This window comes from Neopsephotus bourkii, unplaced genomic scaffold (assembly GCF_033783945.1).
Source record: "Neopsephotus bourkii isolate Nb327-2 ecotype Australia unplaced genomic scaffold, CSIRO-AGI_Nbou_v1 NB_991, whole genome shotgun sequence".
Lineage (NCBI taxonomy): Eukaryota > Metazoa > Chordata > Aves > Psittaciformes > Psittacidae > Neopsephotus > Neopsephotus bourkii.
In genome coordinates, this window is record NW_026901483.1 from 363,695 (window position 1) to 389,838 (window position 26,144).

General features: G+C 40.0%; 1 protein-coding gene across 6 annotated transcripts in view; it reads left to right on the forward strand.

The window, feature by feature from the left end:
- The window catches only part of DACH2 (dachshund family transcription factor 2), a 282,827-nt gene extending 259,155 nt beyond the window's left edge, over positions 1 to 23,672 (forward strand). The window contains exons 8-12 of one of the 6 annotated variants that reach the window (XM_061359675.1): positions 5,271 to 5,416; positions 5,943 to 6,090; positions 10,131 to 10,274; positions 13,333 to 13,403; positions 22,800 to 23,672. In XM_061359675.1, the coding sequence (XP_061215659.1) occupies positions 5,271 to 5,416; positions 5,943 to 6,090; positions 10,131 to 10,274; positions 13,333 to 13,403; positions 22,800 to 22,856 (566 nt within the window). In that variant the 3' untranslated portion in view covers positions 22,857 to 23,672. Of the gene's footprint in view, positions 1 to 5,270; positions 5,417 to 5,942; positions 6,091 to 10,130; positions 10,275 to 13,332; positions 13,404 to 20,514; positions 20,698 to 22,799 lie in introns of those variants that run through there. The other 5 variants (XM_061359678.1, XM_061359674.1, XM_061359676.1 and 2 more) reach the window with 5 other exon arrangements.
- The last annotated feature ends 2,472 nt before the right edge of the window (positions 23,673 to 26,144 follow it).

The window sequence follows — 26,144 nt, forward strand, 5'->3', positions numbered from 1 at the left end:
TGCAGGGGTATTGAGGGAGCTGATGGAAGTGCTCACCAAACTGCCTTCCATCATTTATCAGCAGTCCTGGCTAACCAGGAAGTTCTCAGTGGCCTGAAAGCTAGCAAGTGTGATGTCCATCTACAAGAAGGGCTAGAAGGAGAATCTGGGCAACTGCAGGCCTGTAAGTCTGACCTCAGTGCCAGCAGAGGTTGGGGAGCAGATCATTCTGAGTGCCATCACTTGGCACATGCAGGACAACCAGGAGAACAGGCCCAGTCAGCATGGGTTTATTAAAAGCAGGTCCTGCTTGACAGACCCAATTTCCTTCTATGACAAGGTGACCCACTTAGTGGATGAAGGAAAGACTCTGTGTGTTGTCTACCTAGATGTTAGTAAAGCCTTTGACACCGTTTCCCACAGCATTCCCCTGGAGAAACTGTCTGCTTATGGATTGGATGTGTGTACTGCTCACTGGGTAAAAACCTGGCTGGGAGGCCTAACACACAGCATGGTGAAAGGAGTTAAATCCAGTTTGCAGCTGGTCACAAGTGGTGTTGCCTAGGGCTCAGCACTGCGGTCAGTTCTGTTCTGATCATCTCTATCAATGATCTGGACTTTTACTGTTTTACAACTGTTTCCAAAAGTTTTTAAGGCAGCCTGGAAATGTGTATGTGGTATATAATGATTAGATACTATTTTTAAAGTGAAGGGGTTTTTATTGCAAAGCTCAGTCATGAAAACGGCTTGTGTGCTATCAAGTTGTATCAATCACTTGAAAATGAAATAAAGTCTGATTTAAAGCTAGTGCACTGGATTAATCAGCTACTCCCCAATTGCATTCATTGACCCTTCTCATTCAGGGACTGTAATTAAGAAAAACAGCACTGACTTTAAATTCAGGACCTGAATCACAAGGTTAAAGCAGTAAATTTCAGAGTTTGATTGGTGCCAGGTTAGGAGGAGGTGTCTCTTTTCTCACTGATGAACAGGAGCACTCAGCTTCTGGCAGAGAAGCAATGAGTGAGGGAGAAAAAGGCAGGCAGGGGTTTATGGAGGATTTTCGGTTATTAAGACAGCAAAGACAGATAACCCTGTCCTTGCAGACTTACAGATATAAAATGTTTGAAATAAACAATGCTTCAGATTACAGGGGTTTCATACTTACCTTTCTGTAAAAGAAAAACTTCTACTAGTTTCTAGTTAAACATCACAGAAGCTGTCAAGGTTTAAAGGGAAGTCATCTTACATTTTTTGGAAAGCTGCTTTTTGCAGTTAAAAGTTAGAATTTGAGCCCTGATTCTGTCAAAACACCCGTGTTTGGACACCACTGCCTATCGCTGTTTTCGTGGAGTACATATACAACTGGAAGTCAAGGGACGTCTTGCCACTATAAAGATATATTGGTTTGGGTGATTCTGTAAGATCTTTGGGCAAATAATGCTATTTGAAATAAAAACATATCTTATTTTCAGAGATGTGTAGCACATACAACCCAGCTGATGTTGCAGGTCCTCTGTAAGTAAAAAAGGTCCGTTAGAGTATCTGTGCTGTTTTCTGTAACTATGGACCATTAAATGTAATCCACATCACTCTAGTGTGAAGCTCAAAGAATTAAAATGTTGATAAGCCACTGTAGTCCTTTAGGTTTCTGACTTCTATGCCACAGGCAGGGAAAAGGAATTTGTGGTGAATAATGCTTATACAGGTCCAGGTAGATAAAAGTTTTGAAGCACACATGAATAAGTAACTCCGTGGTCTCACTGGTGTTATGTAGGATGTAAATTGTAGCTTTAATATTTCTACCTTGTTTGGAAGTGACGTGTGAAGTGTATCAGGTATGTGAATGATGGGTTCAAAAACATGCCATCTGAAAGCAAATAAACCAGCTGGCAGCTACAACTGCCTGTTGTTTTGGGCCATGCACTGTTATTCAGGGAGCAATTCACATAACTTGTGCTCGCAGTGCTGTGCTTAGTCCGTAGGTGGATGCTTCATTTTCCAATCCCTATTTCTGCAACTTAGGCAGAAGACAGAAGATGAAATACTCCAGTATATGGAATTAAGAACTGGAAACTTTCAGGCAGATTTCCATGTGCTTTCCTGGGATAATATTCCATTCACTGTTAGTGTTTACTGTGTATTTCTTTGCAGTATAACTCCTGCTTTCGTCTATTCATCTGGATGCCAGCTAGAAATTAAAATAAAAAGACCGCACTCTAAATGGATTCCTGAATTCTACTATAAAGCATGGCAGGTTTAACAAACAAGCTCGATAAAAGTAGTTCCCACTTTGCTTCAATAAATAGAAAGGTTGTTTGTCCTTGGTTGCACTGCAGTTGTTCTAGCTTTATTTCTTGCTTATTCTGTTGTATTATATGTGTGAGTGCAGTTTTTAGCATTGGTATTTTTAGTGTTCTTTAAGATCAAAGTGCTTAAATCAACATCTTTTTTCCTATTAAAGAGATGCATTTGAGACAATCGGCAAAAAATGCTTCCAACACAAGCCATTTTTAATTGCTTTGCCAATTATGATTTCTCAAGTCTAGCTAATAAATTTCTGCCTAACTGTGCACTTTATTCAGGATACGGGCAAGATGTAGACACCATTCAGATGTGAAGACCTATTACAAGATTGAAATAGATTTCTAATGCATTTATCATTCATCTTTGCAGAGTGTGATTTCAATCAGAAGAAAAAAAAAAGATGATGAATGGTTTGACAGTTTCCACCCATATACGCTAAAACATAATATGCTTCCTCTAGTTTTCAGCTATTACAGACTTTAACATGCAATGTGACCTTGGTCTGCAAAGCATGTTTGGTTAGCACAAAAACTTAATCATAAGAAGTCATAAGTAGAATCCTTCTTCTTTACTGCCCTTTTTCTGGGACTTGGTAATTTATTGCTTCTGGGACAGGTAGGATATGAACAATGGGCCAAATAGAGTCCAGGGTTATCTCATCTGTGTGAAAACTGCTGCTGAAAATCGATGTGACCTCTGCTACACTGTCATCCCAATTCCCACCCTCTGTGTCCTATTTGTCTTTTGGTGGAAGCTTAGATCTGTGTGCTGTCTCTATGTGTCTCTCTTGGGCCAGATTATCAAAATGAATCATTGCCTGCATACCTCTTATATTTCTATTTATTTTCCTGGTGTTGACTAGGTCTGATGAAATATGATTCTTTTTGCATTTGATCCTCACTGCAGCAAGCAGCACCTAATTTAGCTGTGTCTATCTCTTTAAAGAAGAGTAATACTATTTTGAAACTTCAATCTGCTGTACAGTAACATTACAAACCATAGACCATGCAACCTGTCTTCACAGTCAATAGTAATTTTCCTTTCGTCCAATTTAATGTTATTACTTTCATCCCAAATAGTAGAGATTTCTGGAGATTTCAGAGCAGCTGTAATTTTGTTATGCATACTTTATGTTTTACTTTCTTTTTCAAATGCCACTTCAGTTTAGTCTTTTGTGACTCCATGGCTTAAATATTATTTCTGTGTAACATCATATGCAACAGCTTACCAGCTTATTCTAAAAACTCTGCCACTAATACAAGAGAAATGGTGTGTCTGAATCAGCATTAACTCTGTGGTCCGAATATGTGACCAGAGCTTGTTTCTTTTAAATGGATCATTTAAATTACATGAACACAGCTCTAAAAGGAGAGCTACAAAGACGTGTAGAGGTTACTGGCTTTTGTTGTTATTAGTGCTGAAGAATCATGATGAAGATGCTCCATTTAATGAACTCACATAGTGAAAACAAAATACTCCCTAAGCGGTGATTTCAAAGAATACTTGAAACCTGGGAATGCTCCTAGTTCCTTGTCAGTAGGTAATGCTTTAGAAACACAACAGAAAGTGCTGCTCCCGGAGTCTGTGAAGCATTGTTGGGGGGACACGGCAGTGCTGTTCACTGTCAGACTCTTGGGTTTTTTTAGGTAAAGGAGGGGGCCTTTCAATATGCTGTGGTCTAATTGTAAATCCTGGCTTTAATGTGACCAGGACATTTGACAAATGAAACTATCATCAGGCCTGGCTGTGCAGTTTTCCTGAAAAAACCCACGAGTCATGAACTTGCAGCCAATACATCAGTTGCAGGCTTTACTAAAAAGCAATTGCCAAGAAAATACTCCTCATGATTTCTGCAGGTGCAGGAGCATAACCCAGAGAGACTGGATTTCCCTGGAATATTCCACAGGAGTATTTTTTTAACATTTCACAGTAAAAGAAACGTAGTTTGGCTTTAAAGACTGTTAGATTTTAGATTTGTGGTTTCCAGCTTTAAATGAATACATGGGGAAACAATGCTCATTAGGGATCTGAGAGGAGGAGATTCTTTACTGTCCTAAAAGAATTTTACTTACCCAGTTCAGAAATGTGATTTCCTTGCTGATAGTACTGATTCCTTACAAAATTTAAAGGATTTTTTGAAAGATATTTACTAATACTGCTGCTTCATTATGAATACATATTGGTACTGTGTGTGCATGCCTGGCTCTATAGCAACATGATTGGTTTGCAACTGCAAGTAAAGGGGAAGCCAGCAGGTGCCCATTCTACAGTTTGGAAGAAATGCATCAATCTAGCTCCAAGCAGCAAGCTGCAGGAGCAAGGCCCTGTGCTGGTTGCCCTTTCCTTCCTGGCTGCTCTGTGCCCCCCCACCCCGACCAGCTCTCTCAATACCTCTGCTACAGACACTCAGCAAAGCAGCCTGGCAACTGCATGTGACAGGAGAGGCTGACGGTAGCACAGTACTTGTTAAGAGAACCTGCGCTGACACTTCACTGACAACGTGAAGCTGGTGCTAGCTAAGCAGGAGGGAATGACTCAGTGGCGATTATTGACTGCTGCCTATGGGAAGGATAACATTAAAGGAATAAAGAGATGTGATGCACTTCTTAATTAGAATTTTGTCAAGGTTATAGCAACAAAAAAATGCACATCACAGAATGGCAAACATGACAGAATGAAGAAAGGTCATTCAGGTTTAATGAACTGTGTAACACTGTTGTAATTCTGTGGTATAATTTGTAGAATTTGAGATACCGTAGACTATTACAGCTGTGTTGTACCCGTCAGTATATTTATTATTGTTCTGTACTATTTTGCAATCTTACCTTAGCAACAAGCACAGCTGCCCAAGGATAGAAACAATGTCAGTTGTACTAATGTGCTTGTATTTTCACTTCCAGGTAAATGGAATGCTAGTTTCTAGAAGTTACATTTACCTGTATTTCTAATGCTTTCTGATGTTGCTTTTAAACCTGTCTTTACAGAAGAGGTCCAAATTGCCATTCCAATAATGAAACCAACCTTAGATAAAGTCCAACTGGCTGGACAGGCCTTGCCTCCTGGATTTCCGGCGCCATTTCTTTTTGCTGATGGTCTTTCATCAGTAGAAACACTATTAACCAACATTCAGGTAAATTATTCTCTACAGGGCTAGGCTATGTCATGATAGATAAAATGTGTTTTGGTTTTAGTCTTCTTTAAAAAGTTTCAGAAACTTATTTTGTACCTGCAATTCTAAGTTCTTCTGTTTAATGCTTACGTTTCTACTATCTGGCATTATTGATCGTGAAAGGGTTTCATACATTGTCTTTTTGACTTAATAGTTGGTAATAATGGTCATATTAAAATGCACCAGTCTCATTATTCCCCCTTTGCTTCTCCCTGCAGTTGACTGAGGTCAGCAATGATATGGCACTCTGTTGTAATAAACCACATTGGTAGGATGACTTAGCAAAACCTATACTGAATGATTCCACACCACAAAATTGCTCATTTATAATATTTAGCTACTTCAAATGCCCAGTTGGGTTCTGGGTCTAGAGGTTTCTGCATTTAATTTTTGTTTTCCTAGAGGGTGTAAAAGAAACAAATGGACAAATGTTGTCAGTGCTGAAACAAAATGGTATTTTCAGGTCTTACATTTGTGTGTGTTTTAGGGCCTACTGAAAGTGGCTGTGGACAATGCAAGAGTCCAGGAAAAGCAGATACAGCAGGAAAAGAAAGAGTTAAAGATGGAGCTTTGTAGAGAGAGAGAACTAAGAGAGAGCTTGGAAAGGCAACTCACAGCTGAGCTGCAAAGCAGAGGTGAGTGAATGAAAAATTGAGTTTAGATATCTATTAAATGTATAACCCTTTGGCATTTCCAGCTGGAGCCATGAGGACTCAGAGTTAACTGACATTCATACTTCAGTGTAATGTAGCAGTGGGCTAGCGCTGCTAATGAAAGATTTAAATTTAATAAAAACAGAATGAAGCACACTTTTCTGTAAGCAGACGGAATAGTGGCTGAAGGATTATTTCCTGGAGGGCAACTGGCCACAGAGAGTTTTGGCAGGTTCTCTTCAGGAAAGCTGATTCGGCTTCGTGGCTTTCAGATGGATTATTACCCCTCTGCCTGTGTATTCCCAGCCCGATTTCTTCATTTGACAGCTTTAATTTCTTTTGTTTTCTGCTATTATCCTCCAAGCACTGAAAATCAGTCTTACTGTGAGAAAGAGAGTTACGTCTGCAATTTGGGTATGTAGGTGATTTTTTTTCATTACCTTACTACTTACCTAGCCCCCATTTCTGCAGTTTAGCTGCTAGTCAGCTAGTTTGTCCTATGGATAACTTCAGTGCAACAAAATAGACAGAACTGCAAGAAACTGTCTGCCCAGGTGCAAGATCTGAAGCAAATAGCCCTGGATACTCTGTTTTTTTTTCCATTAGGAAAGTGCGGTACTTTCCTAATGGAAAATGCACTCTCCCTATGGGGACTTCTAAAACAAAACCATGACTGTTTAGAAGCTTTTGATAATAACAGGCAATTAAATTGGTAAATCTGAATTTTTCACTGTGATACTGCAACAAAGAGAGTGTTCTTTTTAAAATTCAAATCTGCATCTGAAAGAGAGGAAGAGTTCTTCATGTGCTAAAAGCTACTTCTAGGTTACACCCATGAAATCAGAAAGACAGAACTAGGGAAGACCAGAAAGGTAGGTGCAAGTACTATCTTCCTGTGCTTTTTGAATTGGAATTAGGCATGGAGAGCAGAGCTGTCTGCAGTGCCAGGGCTTGGTAAGAGGCCACAAAGAAAGGCACTTCTGGGTCAAGTTGTGAAGGGTCAGTAAATACTACTGAAGTTGCTAAATTGGAAGTGGGTGTACAGAAATGTTGCGTCACCCCAACTGAGTGCGGATAAGACTGCTGTATTTCTTTAAAACAAAACTCACCTCCCTGTAGGCAGCCAGCACACTGTGCACCTCCTGAGTCACATTTAAATCAACAAAAACCGTAAGCTATTCACAGACTCTGTTGGCTTCTGGCTCAAAAGACAATTTCACCAATAATCGATATCCTTAGCACTGTTTGTTTTTCAGGTCATCACCACATGCACCTCTGTATTACTATAGAAAGTCAAAGATAGGCTACATGCGAGATGCTCAATTTTCCAGAGTTATGTTGTACAGCTCACATTTGGAAATTCATCAGTTATTAAGTCTCCCAGAGATTTCCCATGTAATGGTATCCCTTTTTTTTTTTACTTTTTCTCCACCCTTCCTCCCTCTCCCCTCTGACTGGAGCATTCCCAAATCGAGAGGGATTTGTACAAGTCAATGAGAATTCAGATGAATAAAAAAATCACAAAAGTCACCAGAATTTATGTAAATACTGTGGATTTCCCCAGAATTTTTACAGATGTTTAAGTCAATTTTCTAATGATGTTTTGTAGTTTGAAATTCACAAATATCTAATATAAGGAGAAGCATATAAATAAAAGGGGTTGCAAAACACTGCTTGTATAAATTCAGCTTTCATTTAACAATACTTGTGAGCAGTGTTTGCCACAGTGTGTGCACTAGCAAACTTGACTCAAATAGGTGGTAGTTTTAAAACACTATTTAAGCTTAGATTCTTTCTGGTCTGTTAGTTTTAGTTACCTTTTCTAGTGCCATCCTTTCTCCATTTGTTTGATTCCATAATGAATCCATGGGATTAAGTACACCTGTGAGGATTTGACTACCCATGTGAACCAAAATAGCACAATGCAGAGACATTCTCCAACCCTCTGCATGAGCTGAGATGGGTTGTAGGAAGGGAGCACATTTATATGAGCTGGGGTGTGCTATGGGAGTTGTCTTCGACCCCTTCCAGGGCTTGCTAACATTGTTCTCCAGATGGTTCTGAGAAGGTACATGGGCATCAGCCCCTGGTCCAGCTAATCTTCCTCATGCCAACCAGGTGTGTCATCTGACTGCAGGTTTCCTGAAACAAAAGCTGTATCCAGGAGGGGAGTGTTTCCTGGCTGCAGGATACCCCCAACAGAACTGTGGAGATGGGCCTGTGGAGATTCTACCAAGCAGTTTAAACCAGGAAAGAGAGGTCATACAACAAACAGAGGATAGTGTTCTTGCAGCACTGGTGAAAAAGCAAGTGTAACAGCCCATTAAAGATAGTTTAATAGGGATAATAAGGACAGGAAGGAGCCCAGGAAGGGTTGTGGTTGGGAGAGGTATATATTTGAGATGCAGTTCTGGCCCAAGTAATGGTGAACTGTTGCTGGTGAGAAATAAGGTTAAATACAGGATTAAGATTCAGGGTTTGAAAAGGTAAAAGCTTAAAAGGTGCATTTTATTGCTCAAATTTATATAGATTAGGCAATACAATAGCCAATGTCAGCAGTTCACGATGAAGATATTGATCACATGCCTACAATTAATACTATACGATTCTCTAGTTATAGTTTTAACTTTATTTATAGTTGGGTTTAAAACTGAGATTAGTCAGAATACTTCTGTTTTCTGCCACTTCTTATAGAGGTGAACCAACAGCCGGTGTCTAGAGTTTTGTCAAGATACTGTTTCTGCTTTCCATCTGTAAAAGAGAGGAGATATGACTGTAAAGTGCATTGCGGTCTACTGCTGTACAGGAGTTATTGCATTGGCACCTGTGTTAAGTCCAAACAGCCAGCTACTATTCAAGGGTTTATGGAGAGCTTTATTTAAAATGAGAAATTGCTGATGAAGATAATAACACTTCATTTACTTACCAATGTTACAAGCTTGTTTTCAGTCTGCCGTCTACCTGGGAAGTTCCCTCTTAATTTCTCTCTGAGATTCTCAACATTGAGACCAAAAACCCAGTGCTTTTTTTTTGTTCTTCTCCTTTGGCTTTCCATCTTTTTTCCTCCTAGTAATAGTGAAGCGCTTAAGTACACGTTACTCAGTACATAACCCTTCTCTACACATTTGATCTTTTATCTGAGTTATGTACCCACAGCTTCGCAATAGCCTTACACCTGACTTCCATCTTGGGCAGTGGTTCTTGGTATTTCAGTTATTTTCTTTCAAAATTAACCTAACTCCTCCATTTTCACCAAAAAAAAAAATTGACCTCAGTCCATGAGATTTCCCTCTGTACCCTATTGGTGCTGACAGTTCAGATTCTCCAGTGCTGCATACAGACAGGTCACCTGCAGAAGTACATTTAATTTCCATTTAATATTAGAAAACAGAAAAAAAAGTTTAGTTAAAACTAAACTCTGAACATTCAGAAGACTTCCTCTATTCATGAGGAGTGGTCAGTGACTGCATAACCAGTGTGCTTGGATTATCTTTCTGGGTAAAACTACTGGAGGAGGAGGGTGCATTATAAATCTCAACATTAAAGCAAAAGGTTAGAATGAAGGGTGAGAGATTTTATTTAATTTTGAGGATATACTTTGCTGCTGTTCCTGGAAATTAGTTTAAGCTCAACCAAACTGTGCAGAACTGTACCTGGAATTGAGTCCAAATTAGTGAAATCAAACATGAACTGCCAGCCTGGCTCCAAGATGCTGAGGTTCTGGTCTGGAGACTGAAATCCGTGAGGCTGTTCCAAAGTGACGAGAAGATTTAAGATTTTTAAGCAGATCTGAACCCCCTACAGATTGCTTCACTACAGGGCATGGCTTGGGGGTTTTGTGGTTTTGTTTTTGGTTGGTTGGTATTTCTTGGTTTGGTTTGGGTTTTTTAAATATCAGATTCATGCCAGATTTGGGGATTTTCTCAAGATAGAGCTGGGGCCTTGAACATAAACTCATTTACTGTCTCCATTATGTATTACTTGTGCTTTAACAGCCATTCTTATATATATTTACATTTCAGCAACAATTCAGAAACGCTTGAAGAAAGAAAAAAAGGCAAAGAGAAAATTGCAGGAAGCCTTGGAATTTGAATCAAAGAGAAGAGAACAAGTGGAACAGGCACTTAAACAGGCCACATCAGGTGACGGTCTCAGGATGTTAAATGGTAATGTCTTAGTTGGCCTTTCACAGTTAGCTTAGAAGGATGTTTAATTGAAAAAAAAAAAAAAAAGAAGTAAAATGATGCACAAAGCAAATTCTAGAATAAAAACCTACAATCCTTTTCCTGAAATAATGAAAAATCTATTTCAGGCCATGTGCTCTGGGTCATGAATTAAAAAAATAAGTAAGTCTGTAACTAGAGAAACAGAGCAGTTTACACAGACCTGACAAGAAATGCTGAATACATTACCAGAGAAATCTGTTACAGTGCCAGCTAAGACAATGTGAAATTTGGTTCCTATAAGGTTCTCTGAACTCTTCTCTCCCAGCAGATTCATTTTTAGAACTGCTGAGCTTCATTTTAAAAGCCATTTGGCTGAACTTCGCTCAGCCTCAGGACCTATTAAGTTTGTTAAATATGTATCAGCTTTCAGAGCTGACTAGGTTTTGAATACTTCCCAAATACTCTTGTGAAACAAAACCAAATCAGTTCATCTCCTAAACAGTGATTATGTTTTGGGTCGTGGGAGGAATTGCCTCTCTTGCTTAAGATGGTTCTGGCCAAAGTTTAGAGCTTTGGTTTGAATATTTAAGATGAACATAGTTGAGTTTTAGTTAATTTCAGGTTCTGTAACTAAGGTTGAGGCTGTGCATCCCTACGTGGAAGCCTCTGCAGAGGCTCATAAATCAGGGTTACATTAAGTTTGTATCTGGTGTAGTCTTTACGTTAACTTTGTGCTGCCTGCTGTGGGCACTGCCAGTAACTGAGCCATGGTAACATAAGCAGACTGCAAAATCTGCCTGAACTGCTGAGTGAAAATAATGAGTTTAACTTGTCTTGAGTTCTCAGTGTTGTGAGGGCTACCCAAACTGTTTTTTAAAGTTACAGCCAGCTTGTCTCCATGAACTGCCATCACGACACTCCACAATGGACTGCAAGTTGTGATTTATCTAGAGCACCTAAGAGATATAAACTCTTTAAGTACAAGAGCAGCAGCTTTCAGAGGCATTCTCATCTGCTGGGTTTTATAGTCCAGCATATCACTATAACCAGGAACTGGCTGGCTTTTCTGATGTACAGAGGGGAAGCAGTGGTGATTCCAGCATGGATGTACAGCTTGCTGTTGCACCGTGGTCAGGGACACTGACCCAAGGGAGAATGGATGGACAGAGCCAGCAGAAACCTTTTCCACCACCTCCCCTGGATCAGGAAAATGCCCAGGTTGCATTCCACAGACACAGCCATCACCACAAGATGAATGTCAGAAAAAAACAAACCTAAATCCTGATGTTCTGTAAGGTCATTCACCCAGACTCTGCCATTGCTGTTAAGCACCTGCTGCTCACACGACAGTTAGGAGTACTCAACAGTTCTGGAAGCCACAAATTAAGGGGTACCAACATGCCAGCAATGTGATTAACAGATCTTTACATCTGCTGTTGTGGGCCTGGCTGCTAGTGGTTTGATTTGCAGGCACACTCAGGTAGTCATATATATGTTAGTGCCTGCAAGAAGCTGATATTTACATGCTAATCTGATTGCACATGCAAATCAGGTAGCTCATTAGCATCTTAATCCACAATTTAATTGCAGGTACAATTTTATGACAACAAAATGTGAAAGGCTATTCGGAATATTTTTAATTTAACTCTGACAGTCTGTCTCATTTAACAGATGCTGTTACTAGTTACAGATGACTTCGTAAATTTTTGTATATACAACATGTACTCTAAAACGTTTGAAAAGAAAGAACCTTTTTGGATGAATAGATCAGTGCCCTGAACTTCCCTTCAAAACAAACAGGAATCTGGATAAGGAAAGACCTATGTAATAGCAGCCGATTTTATATGAAAAAATTATATACATGAAAATTTTATTTATTTGGTCATATATATTTGTAGGGCTGTATGTGCATCCATCACATATATTTCATTTACACTTATATTACTAGATTATAAACTCATATTACTCTTCTGTGCATGGACTGTGCTTTTAATGGGTTGCCCTGCTTTGGCATAGAGTCCAGTGAGGCTGTAGGGTGACCAGCAAAATGTCATCTTTGTGATGAATACTGACATTCCAACTGCAGGGATCTGAGAAAGCAACAGTACAATTATTCTCTACTGGAGAAAGTCCAGAACAGGCTTCTACACAGAAAAACTTCAGAACTGTACAGGCAGCTCCCTTTCAGGTGTGGGATTTTTTTTCTTGCTCTAATTCTAAGGGCTATAAGATACGGGAAGCAGAAGTTTCTCCAGGATTTGAGGTGTCATGGATTCAAATCACATACCCTTCATGCTAATCGTTGCTGGCACAAGGTGGATAATGGCATCTGTTACCATAACACCCTAGGGTGTTTGAGCCCCCACCCCCAGCCTGGAAGATTGTGTGTATAGAGGTATTACCAGTATGAAATTAAATAGTTCAAAAGTGTATATCATCATGAGACTCTTTCTCAACTTGGAAAAAAAGGCACAGTCCTTTTGGAAAGCTCTTTTCAGAAATCTGGAAATACTTCACACAGTATCACATATGTAGTTTTGTTTTGGGTGATAATGCTTGCTTACAGCATCCTGAGGTGAGTCTTTTAAATGCAGTTTACACAGTCCTGTTCTGTACAAAGTGATACGCACGTGCACACGCAAACGTATTGACTGGCACTGGCTATACTCTAGATCTGTACATTGCAGGTACGTGGCTAGGAGAGTCAATGTAGTTTAATGTCATCCCAGTTCAATTTTGACTTTTATTTTTCATCTGTCAGATGCCCTCATTCTCCAAGCAAATTTTATATTAAGATGTAAGACATATTAAGATCGCGTGTTGGTTATTATCTGATCATCAGACAAATGTGAAGCACGTTAAAAATAATTCACTGTGAGACCAGTAATGCTTGCACATTTTGGAAACGATTTACTACTGAAAATTCTATGAAGACCAAATGTTTTATGCAAGACCGTGTAACTTGGAGATCACCCTAGTTTGCTATAAATATTTTTCTAAAGATGCATGAGAGGAGGGCAAAGGGGAATGCATTAATCTTCAGTGTCATGTCTTTCAGATGCTGGAATCCCAGATATGGAAATAGAACACAACGGAACCCAACATGACAGTGCAGCGATGCAAGGTGCAGTATGTACCACATCCCATCACTTACTTGTTTACCATGAGCCAAATTAAAAATGTAACAAAATTCAGAACAGTTTTTGTCTCCATTTTCGTGCTTTAAGATAAATGTAAATTACACAATTTAATTTTGTCTTTCTTTTCAGCACAGAAAAACTTGGGAAGATCAAGATCAGAAAGTAACTTTGTTTAAACAGAGATGTTGGAAAGCCGTATTTAGCTATCAGATACATGCACTCAGTTCAAAAGTGGTTTTACATGTGGTTTATTCTTTTTTAATATTTTACCTCTGATCCTTACCAACCTGTGAAGATCATAGGTGTTTTCAAAAGCTGCATAACCTGTAGGAGGAAAAGGAAAGGCATCTTCACGTTAGGAGCAATTACACGGTGCTCCATTTCCCTCGCTGTTCAGTGACTGTAAATAGTCTGTATTGTTTGAGTGCTTCCCAAGGAACAGTAAGTGCATTCTGGCCGTAGGATTGTGAAGTGAGGGAGCTGCGTGATCATCACTTAGGGGAGGGAGATGCAGAGATCTTCAGGGTTATTTCCATTGCCATTGGAAGGCTGTTTGAGACGGGCAGAAAATCCATAGTCACCTCTGATAAAATACGGTGTAATTTGAACAGAGAAATTCTCTGACTTCGACAAAAACCCAGTTTCGTAGTGTTGGTTTTCTATAAAACCAACCTTCTCCCTTCGGTTCTGTGCTGTATTCATGACACACCATTCAGTTCTGCACCAGCTATTCCAGCAGCCTGGAAACTGCTGCCCGTTTCAGTGTAGCTGCTGACTCCCAGAGCCCTTCTACCCCCAGGTAATGGGAATGTGCAGAAATGATGTGTGTCAAAGGAACTAGAGACAGTCCCCTTAAGTGTGGGGAGGACTGCAATGCAGTTAGAGATACAAACCTAACTTACAGCATTTCTCAACTGTTAAAGGCTCGACTTTGCATACCTCTGCTATGCATCTGTCATCCATCTGTCATCTATACGGGAAAGCTTTCAAATATTTTTACTGCTGTCTCTTTTTGTGATTTTAGGTTCATATGCTATGTATTTCAAAGAAGGAGAATCACAGCTTTATTGTAGTGCATATATATACATACAACATATGTGTGTATATATGTGTACACATATGATTAGAGCTGTGCTCTAAATATTGCAATTGGAAAAGTGTTACTGCCAGAAATAGTCAAAATATTGGATAAGCACTAAGACACATGTATTTAAATTTGACAAGCAAAATATTTGTAACATTTCTATCTGTTAATGATACCTGCTGGGAGGAGTTCTCAGTGCTCTTCCAAAAAGATCCCAAGAATCAAAGGTGCCTCTAGACAGAATCTAGTAAAAAAAAGAAAATTAATTTCAATTTTCAATTGGAGGAAAAAAGTTACAGTTGGCGCAAAGGGTTTTCCCATCAAAAATGATCATAAAAAACTGTGGAAAGTGATGCATAGCCGCTTCTGACAACCATTTACTTACTAGAATGAATTAAGAGAACTTTTTTACATTTCTGTAGTCTATTGATATAACAGAAAACCTTGTGATTTTATGATTTTTATGTCAGGTTTGGGTTGGTTTGTGGTTTTTTTTAATCTGGTCCCAGCTACATCTTTCTTTGGTTTTAACAGGCTTTGGATAATGTAGTTCTTGTCCAGATTAAAAGCCTGAACAAAGGGAGAAGTGTCTTTCCACTGAGCTCAGTATCTCTGGGCCTGGTGCCTGCTATGAAAGCAGAATGTGACTTGTGCTGTAGGAGCTGTAAACCTACCCTGTGCTCTTCAGTGGCAAAGCACCTCTTGCGTCATCACCATGATGAAGGACAGCCTATGCTGACTTCAGTGAGAGTTTTGCTGTGGTAATCTTGTTCACATGCAAAACGTGTGATGAGTTTAGCCTGTTTTCCACAGAGCACTCTCAGCTGATAAAGACTTGTGAAGAGGTTTCTGTAGAGCTTGTTTAAAGTGTTTCTGTCCTGTAGCACCACCCCTTTCATTTTTATTTGTGCTGATACTGTAGTATCTTCTTACTCTTTTCCTTTGATTACAGTTTTTGTACCTGACTGCTACTATTGCACTACTGTCGTTAACAATTTGAGCACACTCCCGCCTTGCCTCCTTCATTTGCTGCCTTTGTTTTTTGGGCCCTGAGAGGAGGAAGGGTCAAAACACATGTCCCTCATACAAAGCTGTTTCCAAGCTTCCAAAATCTCTCTCTGTTGCACAGAAGAAGGCTTTAGCATCAATGCAGACCTTTCTTTTTCTGTCGTCAATAGCTCTGCTGGACAGAAATCTATCATTCACACAGTGCCTTTCCTTTGAAATTCAATTAGTTTCACTGTCAGTATCTCCTTAAGATGGTTTAAAGGAAAATTACAAAAATGCTGCACAGCCACCTTTCACAGTGATTAAGTCATATCATATTTTATGCTCATTTCTTAAAATGATTTTATTAACACAAGCTGTTCATGTACTAGGATTCTGATCTGCATTATAAATCTCTTCCATTTAGTTGACTCATTTTCTCTCTGCTTTGTATATTAATTGAACAGAAATTCTGTGTAGACGAGACTTAAAAACTTTCTGAACTTTACAGTCTAATACCTGCATCCTCTGTATACCTGATCTTTTAGTCCAGCAGAGCTTGAGCTGATAGAAGCTTTTAGCTGACAAAATAGGAAATTAATAGTTGCTGTGGTTATAGAGCCCCCTGCATAGCTGAGTGGTGCAGGAGGGTGATGCACGCACACAATACCCCCCTGGTGCTGCCTCCATCACTCACTTGTGGGCCAGCAAGATAGCACATCAACCATTTTATCAGCCAATCTCTGTTTCACATAAAATAAACATACTGGGTGTCATTAAGTGCACCTTCAGATCAATGATTTTTGCAAATGACATTCAAGTACCATTCGAGTAGTGCATTTTTGCTGATAAAAGCAAATTAAATTAGCACAACTACAAGTGTGCTGATAAAAACTAAAACTGAACAGCAGCACCATTAGCTAACAAAGTAATATTTTCTCTTTACTGCTTTCTGCCATTTAGTTATTATCCTATTGGAAATCTAATTATAATCCTTTTACTCCCTAGTCAAACTTCACAGTTTTTGCAAGCTTAGCACTGACAAGTGATTTCATTACATTTGATTGCCCGCGCCCAGATTGACTTAACTTCACTCCGAGACCTAAAAGCCCTCTCAGTTTCTCAGATTCCCTGTTTGCACATTACAGCAACAGCTCCTTTAATTAATTAGCATGAACAGCAGTAACATGAACTGCTGAACAGAAAATAACATCATTTTATGATCGCAGGGAGACTTCTCCTTTTGCATGTTTATACCTTAGTTAACTTTTGTATTACTATATTTCATTGTTAGGGGATATTGGAACAATCAGCAAAGCAATGTTAGCTTAAATTTCTAAAAAATAGATGTTACCATAATACTTGATGATGATGATTTACAAAAACTCCAAATTTCAAGGAGGAGGCAGCAGCACAAGCAGACTGACCTTCCGGGGCTGAAAATGTGGTTCAAAGGAAACGTGGTTCACTGAACCTGCAACAGGAGGGGGACCCAGGGTGGCTGCTGCTGCTTTTGTTTGTGAAATAACCTGGCAGAGATTTAGCACAAAACCTCTCAGTAACCGTGAATAACTCGTTCTTTTCCTCTGTTTGCCAAAGATGAGGGACTGCTGCAGTTTGGAACATATTTGGGGTTTTATTATTTAGAAAACTGGGCTATACTTTCTCAATATTATGGTATAACCTGTCAGTTTTCAAATACAGCCTGTGGTAAAAAGGGGAAAGGCAGACAGAAGAGAGAAGGTAGTGTTTTTTAAGAGGTTTAACAACTTTGTTACTGTATCAAATACCTCCAAATGCTGCAATCCCCTGAAACCAACCACGCTACTGAATTTCAGAGTACTCTAGAATTGTAAGAGACAAATTCAACAAGCTTGGAAATTACAATTGCTATTGTCTTGGTCTTGCTTTCACTGAAAAGAAGTGTTCGGGCACTTAGAATTTGACATAAGAAAAGACTAGAGCACTGTGATTAGAAACTCTTTGAGATTAAACTAACCAGTTGTGGAATTTTCCTTGAAAGCAAGTAAATTCTTTGCTGTCTTTTTTGCTTGGTTTTTAGGCCTTCTTCCTCCCATCCTGCTCTGAATTACAAAATCTCTACTAGTTTCTGTACTGTCTTGTATTGCAGTGTTTCTAGAAAATCTCCTTTGAAGTCTGTGTGCCATTACCAGACTTTATCCACGTGGCCATTCACTGCTGAAAGCCCTTGTGTTAGCTGCTCACCACGAAAAGGGTCCTCTGCAGCTCATCCTGAGATATCTGCGCTGACTGCACGGCTCACCTGCTGGTGATGCAAATGTGAAACATTTAAACATTATGCTTTAAAAACAAGAGTATCGCTGATGTTGGTCAGTGTTAGTTCTGCTTTTGGCACACAGTGTTTTTCTGACTCTCTCCCTCTCTGTAAGCCCATACACACATATGTGAGGGAAGAAGCTGAGATTCTGTAATTTACTGGAAACAAAAGGTGGTAAAGGTTTCTCCAGGAGACCACTGAATGTGAAAGTCCATACTTTTCTGTTCTTACAAAAGGCTAAATCATTTATTCAATAATTCAGAGTCAGTAGGCTTGAGTATTTCCTAAGCAGGAACCACTGTGTTAGCGCCCTGTCTGTTCACACTGACAGTGGCAATCCAGCATCTGCATAGTTGTATTCAGCGAACATATTGTCCTTGGCTGTTGCTCCATATTAGAAATCCTGATTTCTGCACAAGATTTTAGGTCTGTTAACACAGATGTGGAAATATTTGACAGAAGTGACTCAGTAGTTCTAAACACAAGAAGGGAAGGACCCCCAGTGCAGTGTGCTGCTCTGAAGCGCGCAGTTCCATGGCCCTGCCTGCTGTCAGAGGAGGGAGAGGCAGCTCATCCAGCACTAGGCATCAGGAACTGCAGAGGTGGAAGAGAGGCAATAGGAAAGAGCGATGGATTAAAAGACAGCAAACCAAACTTTGTTAGTACAGAAGCAGCAGTCACTGTTCACAGGCTTCTGTGAGTCGAGAGGAAACTGCCCAGCTCATGGAGTGTTTTTTTCTTTCACTGCTCAGTTTGGAAAACAGATAATGGAAGGGAAAAGTTTCACTGCACACAACTAATAGCAAAGTCAGTTCTACTCACTGTTGCCATTCTGCTGAGTGACAAGCCCAAAACCACAGGAACTACTGCAAGTCAGGGTTTTTTTCCCCCCCACAGAAGTGAAGGTATCCTTAGCTGTGTTTGTCGGAATCACTGTGGTCCTTAACCCCACAAAAAGGCCTGGGTGCAGCCTCCTTCCGGACCAGCCAGCAGTCCCTACCAAAAGGTGAAGGGAAAAAGGAGATTTGAGGGATGTCAGCTACAGAAGGGAACTCTTTCCTGATTTTTCTTTCTGCAAAGTAAGAGACTGGTTCAGCCTAATTAGCCCCAGCTTTATAAGTCAGATTTATTGTTATGGCATTGATTTTCCATGCTGCTGCATCCTGAGCTTGGCATGGCTCTGATCTAACTGAAATGCTGACTCTGTATAGCCTAGGAAGGGCAGAGATTAGCTTCTGCCCAGGACATCTATGGTATCGTGTGGGACTCTGTGGTTCAACCCCTCAAGTAGGAGCTGTGCGAAGCCTCTGATAGTGCAGGTCTGGTGCTCTTGAGTCTGCAGAAACAGCCACCGCCGAGCTCCACTGCAGCTCCTCCAGCTCCTTCCTCTGAATGGGCAAAGGTTCATTCTATTTCATCTCTGCTGCCCACGTTCTCTGCAACACAGAGTGCTGGGGTTCATTTTTTGAGTTGCATGAATAATTTACCGATAAAACAGATTTTCCTCACTATGTAGCAGATCCCAAATTTCCTTTCTCCAGTTACCTGCACAGTCCTCAGCCATAGCCGTGTCGGTTGATGGCAGCTGCCGGCTCTGCCGCGGTGCTCCCCATGCTGGAGGGATTTGCACAGCAGCGTTACCAGGCACAGTGCTGCTGCGGGCTGTGAGGGTACACATGCAAATCCTAGTTTAAAGTAGTTCTGTGGAAATACAGTTCCGTTACTGACTGAAAGGTGTTACAGACAAAGGCTCACAAAGGAGTCAGGAAGTTCAGGGGTGCTGGAGAGGCTGAAAATAAAAAGTGAATAAATATGCAGATGATAGTTCTTGCTTTTGGATTTGTCCTTTATACACACATTAAACCTTGAAAGACAGAGAACAGCAATGATACTGTTGCTAAAAGAGTGTTCTGGAGATGAATGCTGGTCCCTGGACTAACAGCTCAGGAAAGACAACACCATCCTGAGGGAAAAATCACAATTACTAACAAAGGCTCTGGCTCACTGAGAAACTGAGATCTTTACTTGTCTTGTACATTGTGAAGGGGAAAAACAATCCTTTCTAAATGTCTTGCTTATTAAGCCAGTCATGCATTTCACTGTAGGCTGTAAAGCAATATAACATGCACAGGGGGCTCATAAGCATATTTAGTGTTAGGGAATATCATTTATACAGTTTTTATATTGTCAATATTACCCCTAGAGAATGAAATTAGGCTTTAAACTACTGTAAATCTACGCTTTTGCTCACCTTTGTATAATTTTATTTTTTATTAGAATGAAGCCCACATAAATGAATATTTGATTAAGGGATAAACCTAATAAAAGAATACATTTATTGAACACAGATTTATTCAGATTTTTGCTATATAATACAGTAAAACGCTATCAAATGGTATGTAGCTTGCAGTCAGCCACACTGAAGAGACGGTGAATATTCGTCAGGAAAGATTTGACAACATGGCATTGTCTTTTCTGTGTGTAAGTGGTAGCACAGATGCTCCTAACGTGCTAACTCCTCAGAGGTGGTTGCTGTATGACATTGTTAATGCCATGGAGTTCAGTTTATTGCACAGCAACAAAAAAGTGTTCTAATTTCTGGAGAATAATGGAGAGCTTTATAAGAAAGAGAGTATTTTACAGTGCACTTTCTGTTTAGTGATCAGTAATACCTCCCGCGTGCTTGCACTCTGCTTGAGCTTTGGCATTTACTTTCTCTCTTCCATGTAGTCCAGATACTTCATTGGACTTTCCTTGAGAAATAAAGGGAATAGGAAGGAAACACTGAAACTTGTTCCAAAGTTTAAATAGTCCATGAGCCTGCAGCACCTTCAATAACCAACTCCCACCTTAGTTTGAAAAACAGTTTTTAAAATACAATAAAAATATCAATAATTAAATATATCTCTCTATATAACTAACCAGTAGTGATCCCATGTTTTGTAGATCAACTGTTTCCTTGAATGCATCCCCGGATTCCTCTCCTCTTTGCAGAGTCCTTGTAGCACACACAGCACAAACGTGCACTCATGTGTGGTCTGTGCCTTAACTGCCCTTGTCTGTACAAATACCAAGTGTCAAACATATCAGAAGATGCAGCTGACGCCCAGTGCCCATTTGGATAGCATCAAATGCCGAATTTTTGCTGACTTCCATTGGTATTACACGGACTAATGGGATCCCACCAGTGTAGGTGGCCAGGCCAGAGATGCCTTTGTAAGTCTGGGGAGCAGGCATCGGGTGCCCAGGACATGTAATGCTGTGGGTAGATCTGTACAGAGTGCCCGCAGGGGTGCTGCTGCTCACGAGACACACACTGTGGCAGAATGTCACTATAGAGATGTGTACTTGTGAGGGCAGCCATGCTGACCTGCAGGTTCTGTCAGAGCTTTACTATGGGCTGGCTCACCTACAGCCTGCAGTGGGAGGGAGTCTTGTGCAAATCCCCAGTAATCAGAAGGAAAAAAAGAAAAAAATCTCCACAGTGCTCAGGATTTGCATTTCTGCTTTACGCCCTCCCCAGGCTTTCATATTTACCCCTCTAAGTTAAGGCAATCATTTTAATTAGCCAAAGGCCTGAAACTAATTTTAGTCCCTCCTTTGGAGGTTCCCATGCTCCCAACTGTTCCTCTGGAGATGTTATGGCCCTGGCTCTTCCGATCTTTACTCTTGTTTACATCCGAAATACGTATTAAATCATCTCTGTTTGGAAAGTCTGAGCCTCCTTAAAACCATGAAACATTCAATTACTAATTAGCTGTTTCCTGTTCCTAATGAAGTGAACATGTCAGATTTGGATTAAAATTCAGCTACTGCTCTCCTCTGTTTATGGTTCCAGATGTTTTTGTTTTATCTAGGAGGTTACTTTGACAGCTACTGCTAAATGATAAATCACTCATATTATAGCTGAAATGCATTTTGAAATTGAAATGTGGCAAACTTTGAGATTGCTCCAAGGATCAGTGTCAGTTAGCAGGTCAATACTTGTTCTTTCCTTATGAGTGTTCAGTATTGGCATATGTAAAACAGTAATGGGAGAGATGTCAACATTATATAAAATGCTTCTCAGTATTATCATTTTGCTATCATCTTCAAGATCAGTACTTGCGGGTTTAGCTGGGTGGATTCATGATTCATTGTATAATGAACAAGAATATGGATTTTTGTTAGCTTTAGTTTCTGTAGGCATTTCAATATGTATTTCTTTTTCTGGGCTTAAGGTTGCTTAATGTGAAAAATCACAGTTGATAGGTACTATAACTAGAAATATCTTTATGAAGGAAGTAAGTGGCCTTCTACTGATTCCCTAAATAAAGAAAAATAATTTTAAAAGTAATGTGATGGTTTCTGAATGAAAGAACAGTTTTCCAAGAAAAGAAAGATATTGATTTACCTCTATTGTATTTTTTAATGCAATGCAATTTTGGTTTAACACACCGTTCCCTAGAAGGTTTTGTGCATATACTAATGTCATGTTGTAAATTGATGCCATGTTATTCAGTCTTTTATGGAGGCAGGTAGTACAACACCGGCTGCCTGCTGAAAAAAAAGGAGGAAAATGAGTATTCCATTAAAAAGCAAGTGCCATAAAGGGAAAAAATCCAACTTGAAGTATTTACAGCATCACCTCCACAGCAGCTGGCGGGCAAGAAACTACTAGACTAGAACTAGTACTAGACTAGTTCTACACTAGTACTAGTTCTACCCTAGTACTACACTACTAGAAACAAAGCTGGTGGGTGTTCAGCCCAGCTGAGTGTCCCAACCTACACCCCCTGGTCAGGAGGACTGAGCCCCACTCCTTTCTCTGCTGGCACTCACCTCCCAAGGGCTCGGCTTGGCTCTTCTCAGCTGCTGCCTCTCTTTCTGTGGTGGCTGCTTTCTACCACTTGCAGATCTGATAATTTGGCTTCAGGGAAGAGAAGCCACAAACAAATGAGGAACCCACCTGAGCTTCAATTAATTATAAAAGCATCACTTTGTAATTGACCTTTTTTCTTTTATTTCCCCTCCAGAAAACAGAACATACATCAAACCTACTATTATGTACTGAAGGAAACACCTATTGTTGAAAAATGTGTAATGACCACTATTTGAAGACTATATAGTTGATGAAAAACGTCCCTTCGCAACCTTTGATGCCTTCAGTACTGTGTGAAGAACAGGATTTGTAGCATGAAACTTGAAGGACAATTTCAAGCAATTGACTGTTGCTGCATCAAAAACTGCCGTGTTAGAAATACTGAGACTTTTTACAAGCTTACCATACCAAACCAAGCCTGTTGCAACAGATCATTTTTAGGTCCCTGGAGCTAGAAAGGAGTTTTAGTATTTTTAAGCACATAACAGGAATTATTCTCCCTTTCCCCCCAAAAAAGAACTTTTTTTTTTTCTCTAAGGAGGTAGCTATTACTGTATAGCGATGGCACAATGATTTTAAGCCACAAAGGTCCTCACTGGCTGTACATCATACAAGTCCAGTTTATCACTGAAACTGTTCAACATGGAGCTGTTTCGATTGTGTTTATAAATTAAGCTTTGTTTACTGAAGCAGATACTCGATATATATTACGTTTTAAAAAGAAATGTGTGTACATTTTTTAAAAGAATGATGTAAAAATTGTCCTTTCATTAGATGACCAATTCAGAAGTGTGAGCTAAACCCTAACAGCTGACGTAATATGAGGATTATAATTGATGCTTTTTTTTATGCTCAGTTCAGCTTGGCTTTTGGTCTTTTAAGATGGAAAAATGAATATGCAGTAGAGTGTTAGATAATGGAAACTTTTAAGTATGGTTTCTCTGTTGTACCATATTAAGTTAAAGTACACATTCTTTGTTAAAAATGTTCTTGCTAAAAATACAGTATTAAAATTTTTTTTGTTTGACTTTGGAAATCTTCTAAGATTTTTTTTTTACTGTGAATTCCCATAGTTGCTGTACTGCTGCAGACCGGTATTTTGCACTATTAAAAATACTTGAAGAAATGAATAAAAAGGGTGGGTTGGTATTAAACATTTTCCTAATTATTTTATGTTCCAAATTCTGAACTTTGCAGCTGAAAGATTCCTTTCTCACAGTCCATGACTGAAACCTGGTCTGAGTCAAGTGAAATTCAGTGATCGCCTGTTCCCTTCCTGCTGCCATTCAGGGGTCAGCGGCACAGTGCTTATTTACCTGCCAGCTCAGGCTCACATATGCATTATGGTTACACACACCCTGAATTAAATCACTGTCACTTAAACAAGAAAACCCTCCTGTGAATAGATCTATGGGGAATGTATACTGCTATCTATGTCTATATGTACAGCATTCAAAAGTAAGTTCTTTTATCACTAGATATTTTTTCTGGTTAATGGACTTTTTTCTGTGTAATATGGCAGAATGGAATCATCTGATTTTTCATTCTTAAATATTTTAGCTTAACCAGGAGTCAGTTTCAGAAAACATGTTGGCCTCAGTTTAACAGGTGATCTAATTCATTATCAGACTAGTCTTCTAATATACAAACATGGTTTAACTCCATGTAATACTTATGGTAAGCATTCTAATAACTGCGTTAGTCACACTGCCATTGATCAAACAATCAAAAATGGAATGGTACAAAGAAACAGCTTTAGGTGTGCAAATCCTCCCGCACTCTTAATAAAATCTGATGTGCATGTGAACCACTGCAGCATCTGAACTTAAATTGTACCTTAGGCTATTTATTAATTTTAGTTGCTATTCCATCAGGATTCTCTGAAATGAAGGCTGGACCATATTATATACCATAGATACATAATGTATATATTATATTCCTAAATCTCATTTTTAAAGAGGACTTGAAGCTGTCCTTGGGATACCACAGCATTTCTGACTGACCAACCTCTGCTACTGCTCCTGGGAATTCAGATTTTGAAGAGAGCTCTTTGATGAGTTACCCAGGGTTGTGCACTCTGAAACACTCACAGTAACTAAATAGTTCACTCTGTTGCAGTTTTGTCTTTTTCTTTAGTCTCCATAAAGGCTATTTGAGCTTTTTTTCCCCTCAATGGCTGATCTACATTTCCTAAGGCTGCACTGGTACCGTGCTGATGAGCACTTCATTGATTTCTAATTTGCCCTTCCCAGAATAGTTTGAAATGTCAAAGTCTTGGCAAATGAGATTTAGGAAACTGATAAACTTCAGAGACTGAATCTGCTGCTGAGTCCTTACTAAGGAGCTCCTGATGAATATTGACAAACCAAGACACTGTGGGTTTTGTGTGTCAGCTCACGCTGAGCGCACTTGTAACTAACACTTCATGATGGAGAAACATATTCCAGCCAGAACGAGCAACAAGTTTGGCCAATTGCAAGTGAACATTCATGTAAAAATGTGGATTTTTAGGGTTGGGTTTTTTTATTATTATTTCACTTCCTGTCATGTTAAAATTTTTCCAAATGATGCCATTCTGCATAGGGACCGGGTAGTGAGTTACCACGACCCAAAACTTTTCCATAGCTGTTTCTGCTTCGTGAGTGTCCAGCCCAGGGGCACAGACTGAGCAGCAGTCACAAACTGCAGTGCTCTGGCTCAGAGCACGTCCCCTGCCCACCCAACACGCAGCCAGGTGGGGGTTAGGGCTAGCAGGACATGGGATTTTTATCCCCATACAGTGTAAAAAGCCTCAGTGTAGACTTGGTCTGGTTCCAGGCACTGCAATTGAGCACAAAGGGTAAGAAAACAAGGAAATTGCTTTCATGTCATATTTTCTAGGTCTCTGCTGATCTTGTTATTGAAAGGTGAAAAAGGGGATTACTCACTCAGACAAGACAAGACTAAAGGAAGAATTGTCTTTTGTAGGTAAAAGTAAGCTATAAGGAGCTGAAAAGTAACCAACCGTCCCTGTCCTCTGTGGTTCCATGTCCAGCATAGGGCAGTGTGCGTTGGCTTTCAGAAAGCTGCATAACCCTACAATTTCTTTCCTGCCTGGTGGTCCAGCGCCCAGACACAGGCAATGGTGAGCTGGTAGGCCCAGAGGGACATCTCCTCTGAGGGGCTGGTTTTGGGGTTGTTTTTTTTTCCAGACGAAGCCTGAGAAGAGCAGGACTTAGGCTGTGCCTGTGCCCTCAGCACCTCCTAGAAGAGGCAGAGCAGAGGGATGCTGCAAGCCCATTCCAATGCAGTGCACAGGCTGCATGACACTCAGGTGGGGACACGTGTTTGAAGGCTGGGGTGCTCTGCTGAGGCCGGAATGCAGCACCCACTGCCCCTCTGCCGCTGCCTCGGGGATGGCTCCGGTTTCCTACAAAGCATCTCCTTGTTGTGAATTGCTGCTGAAATGGTATTAATGAAGCTGGTGTTGGCTGGACACAAGGTGATCTTGGCTAAATGC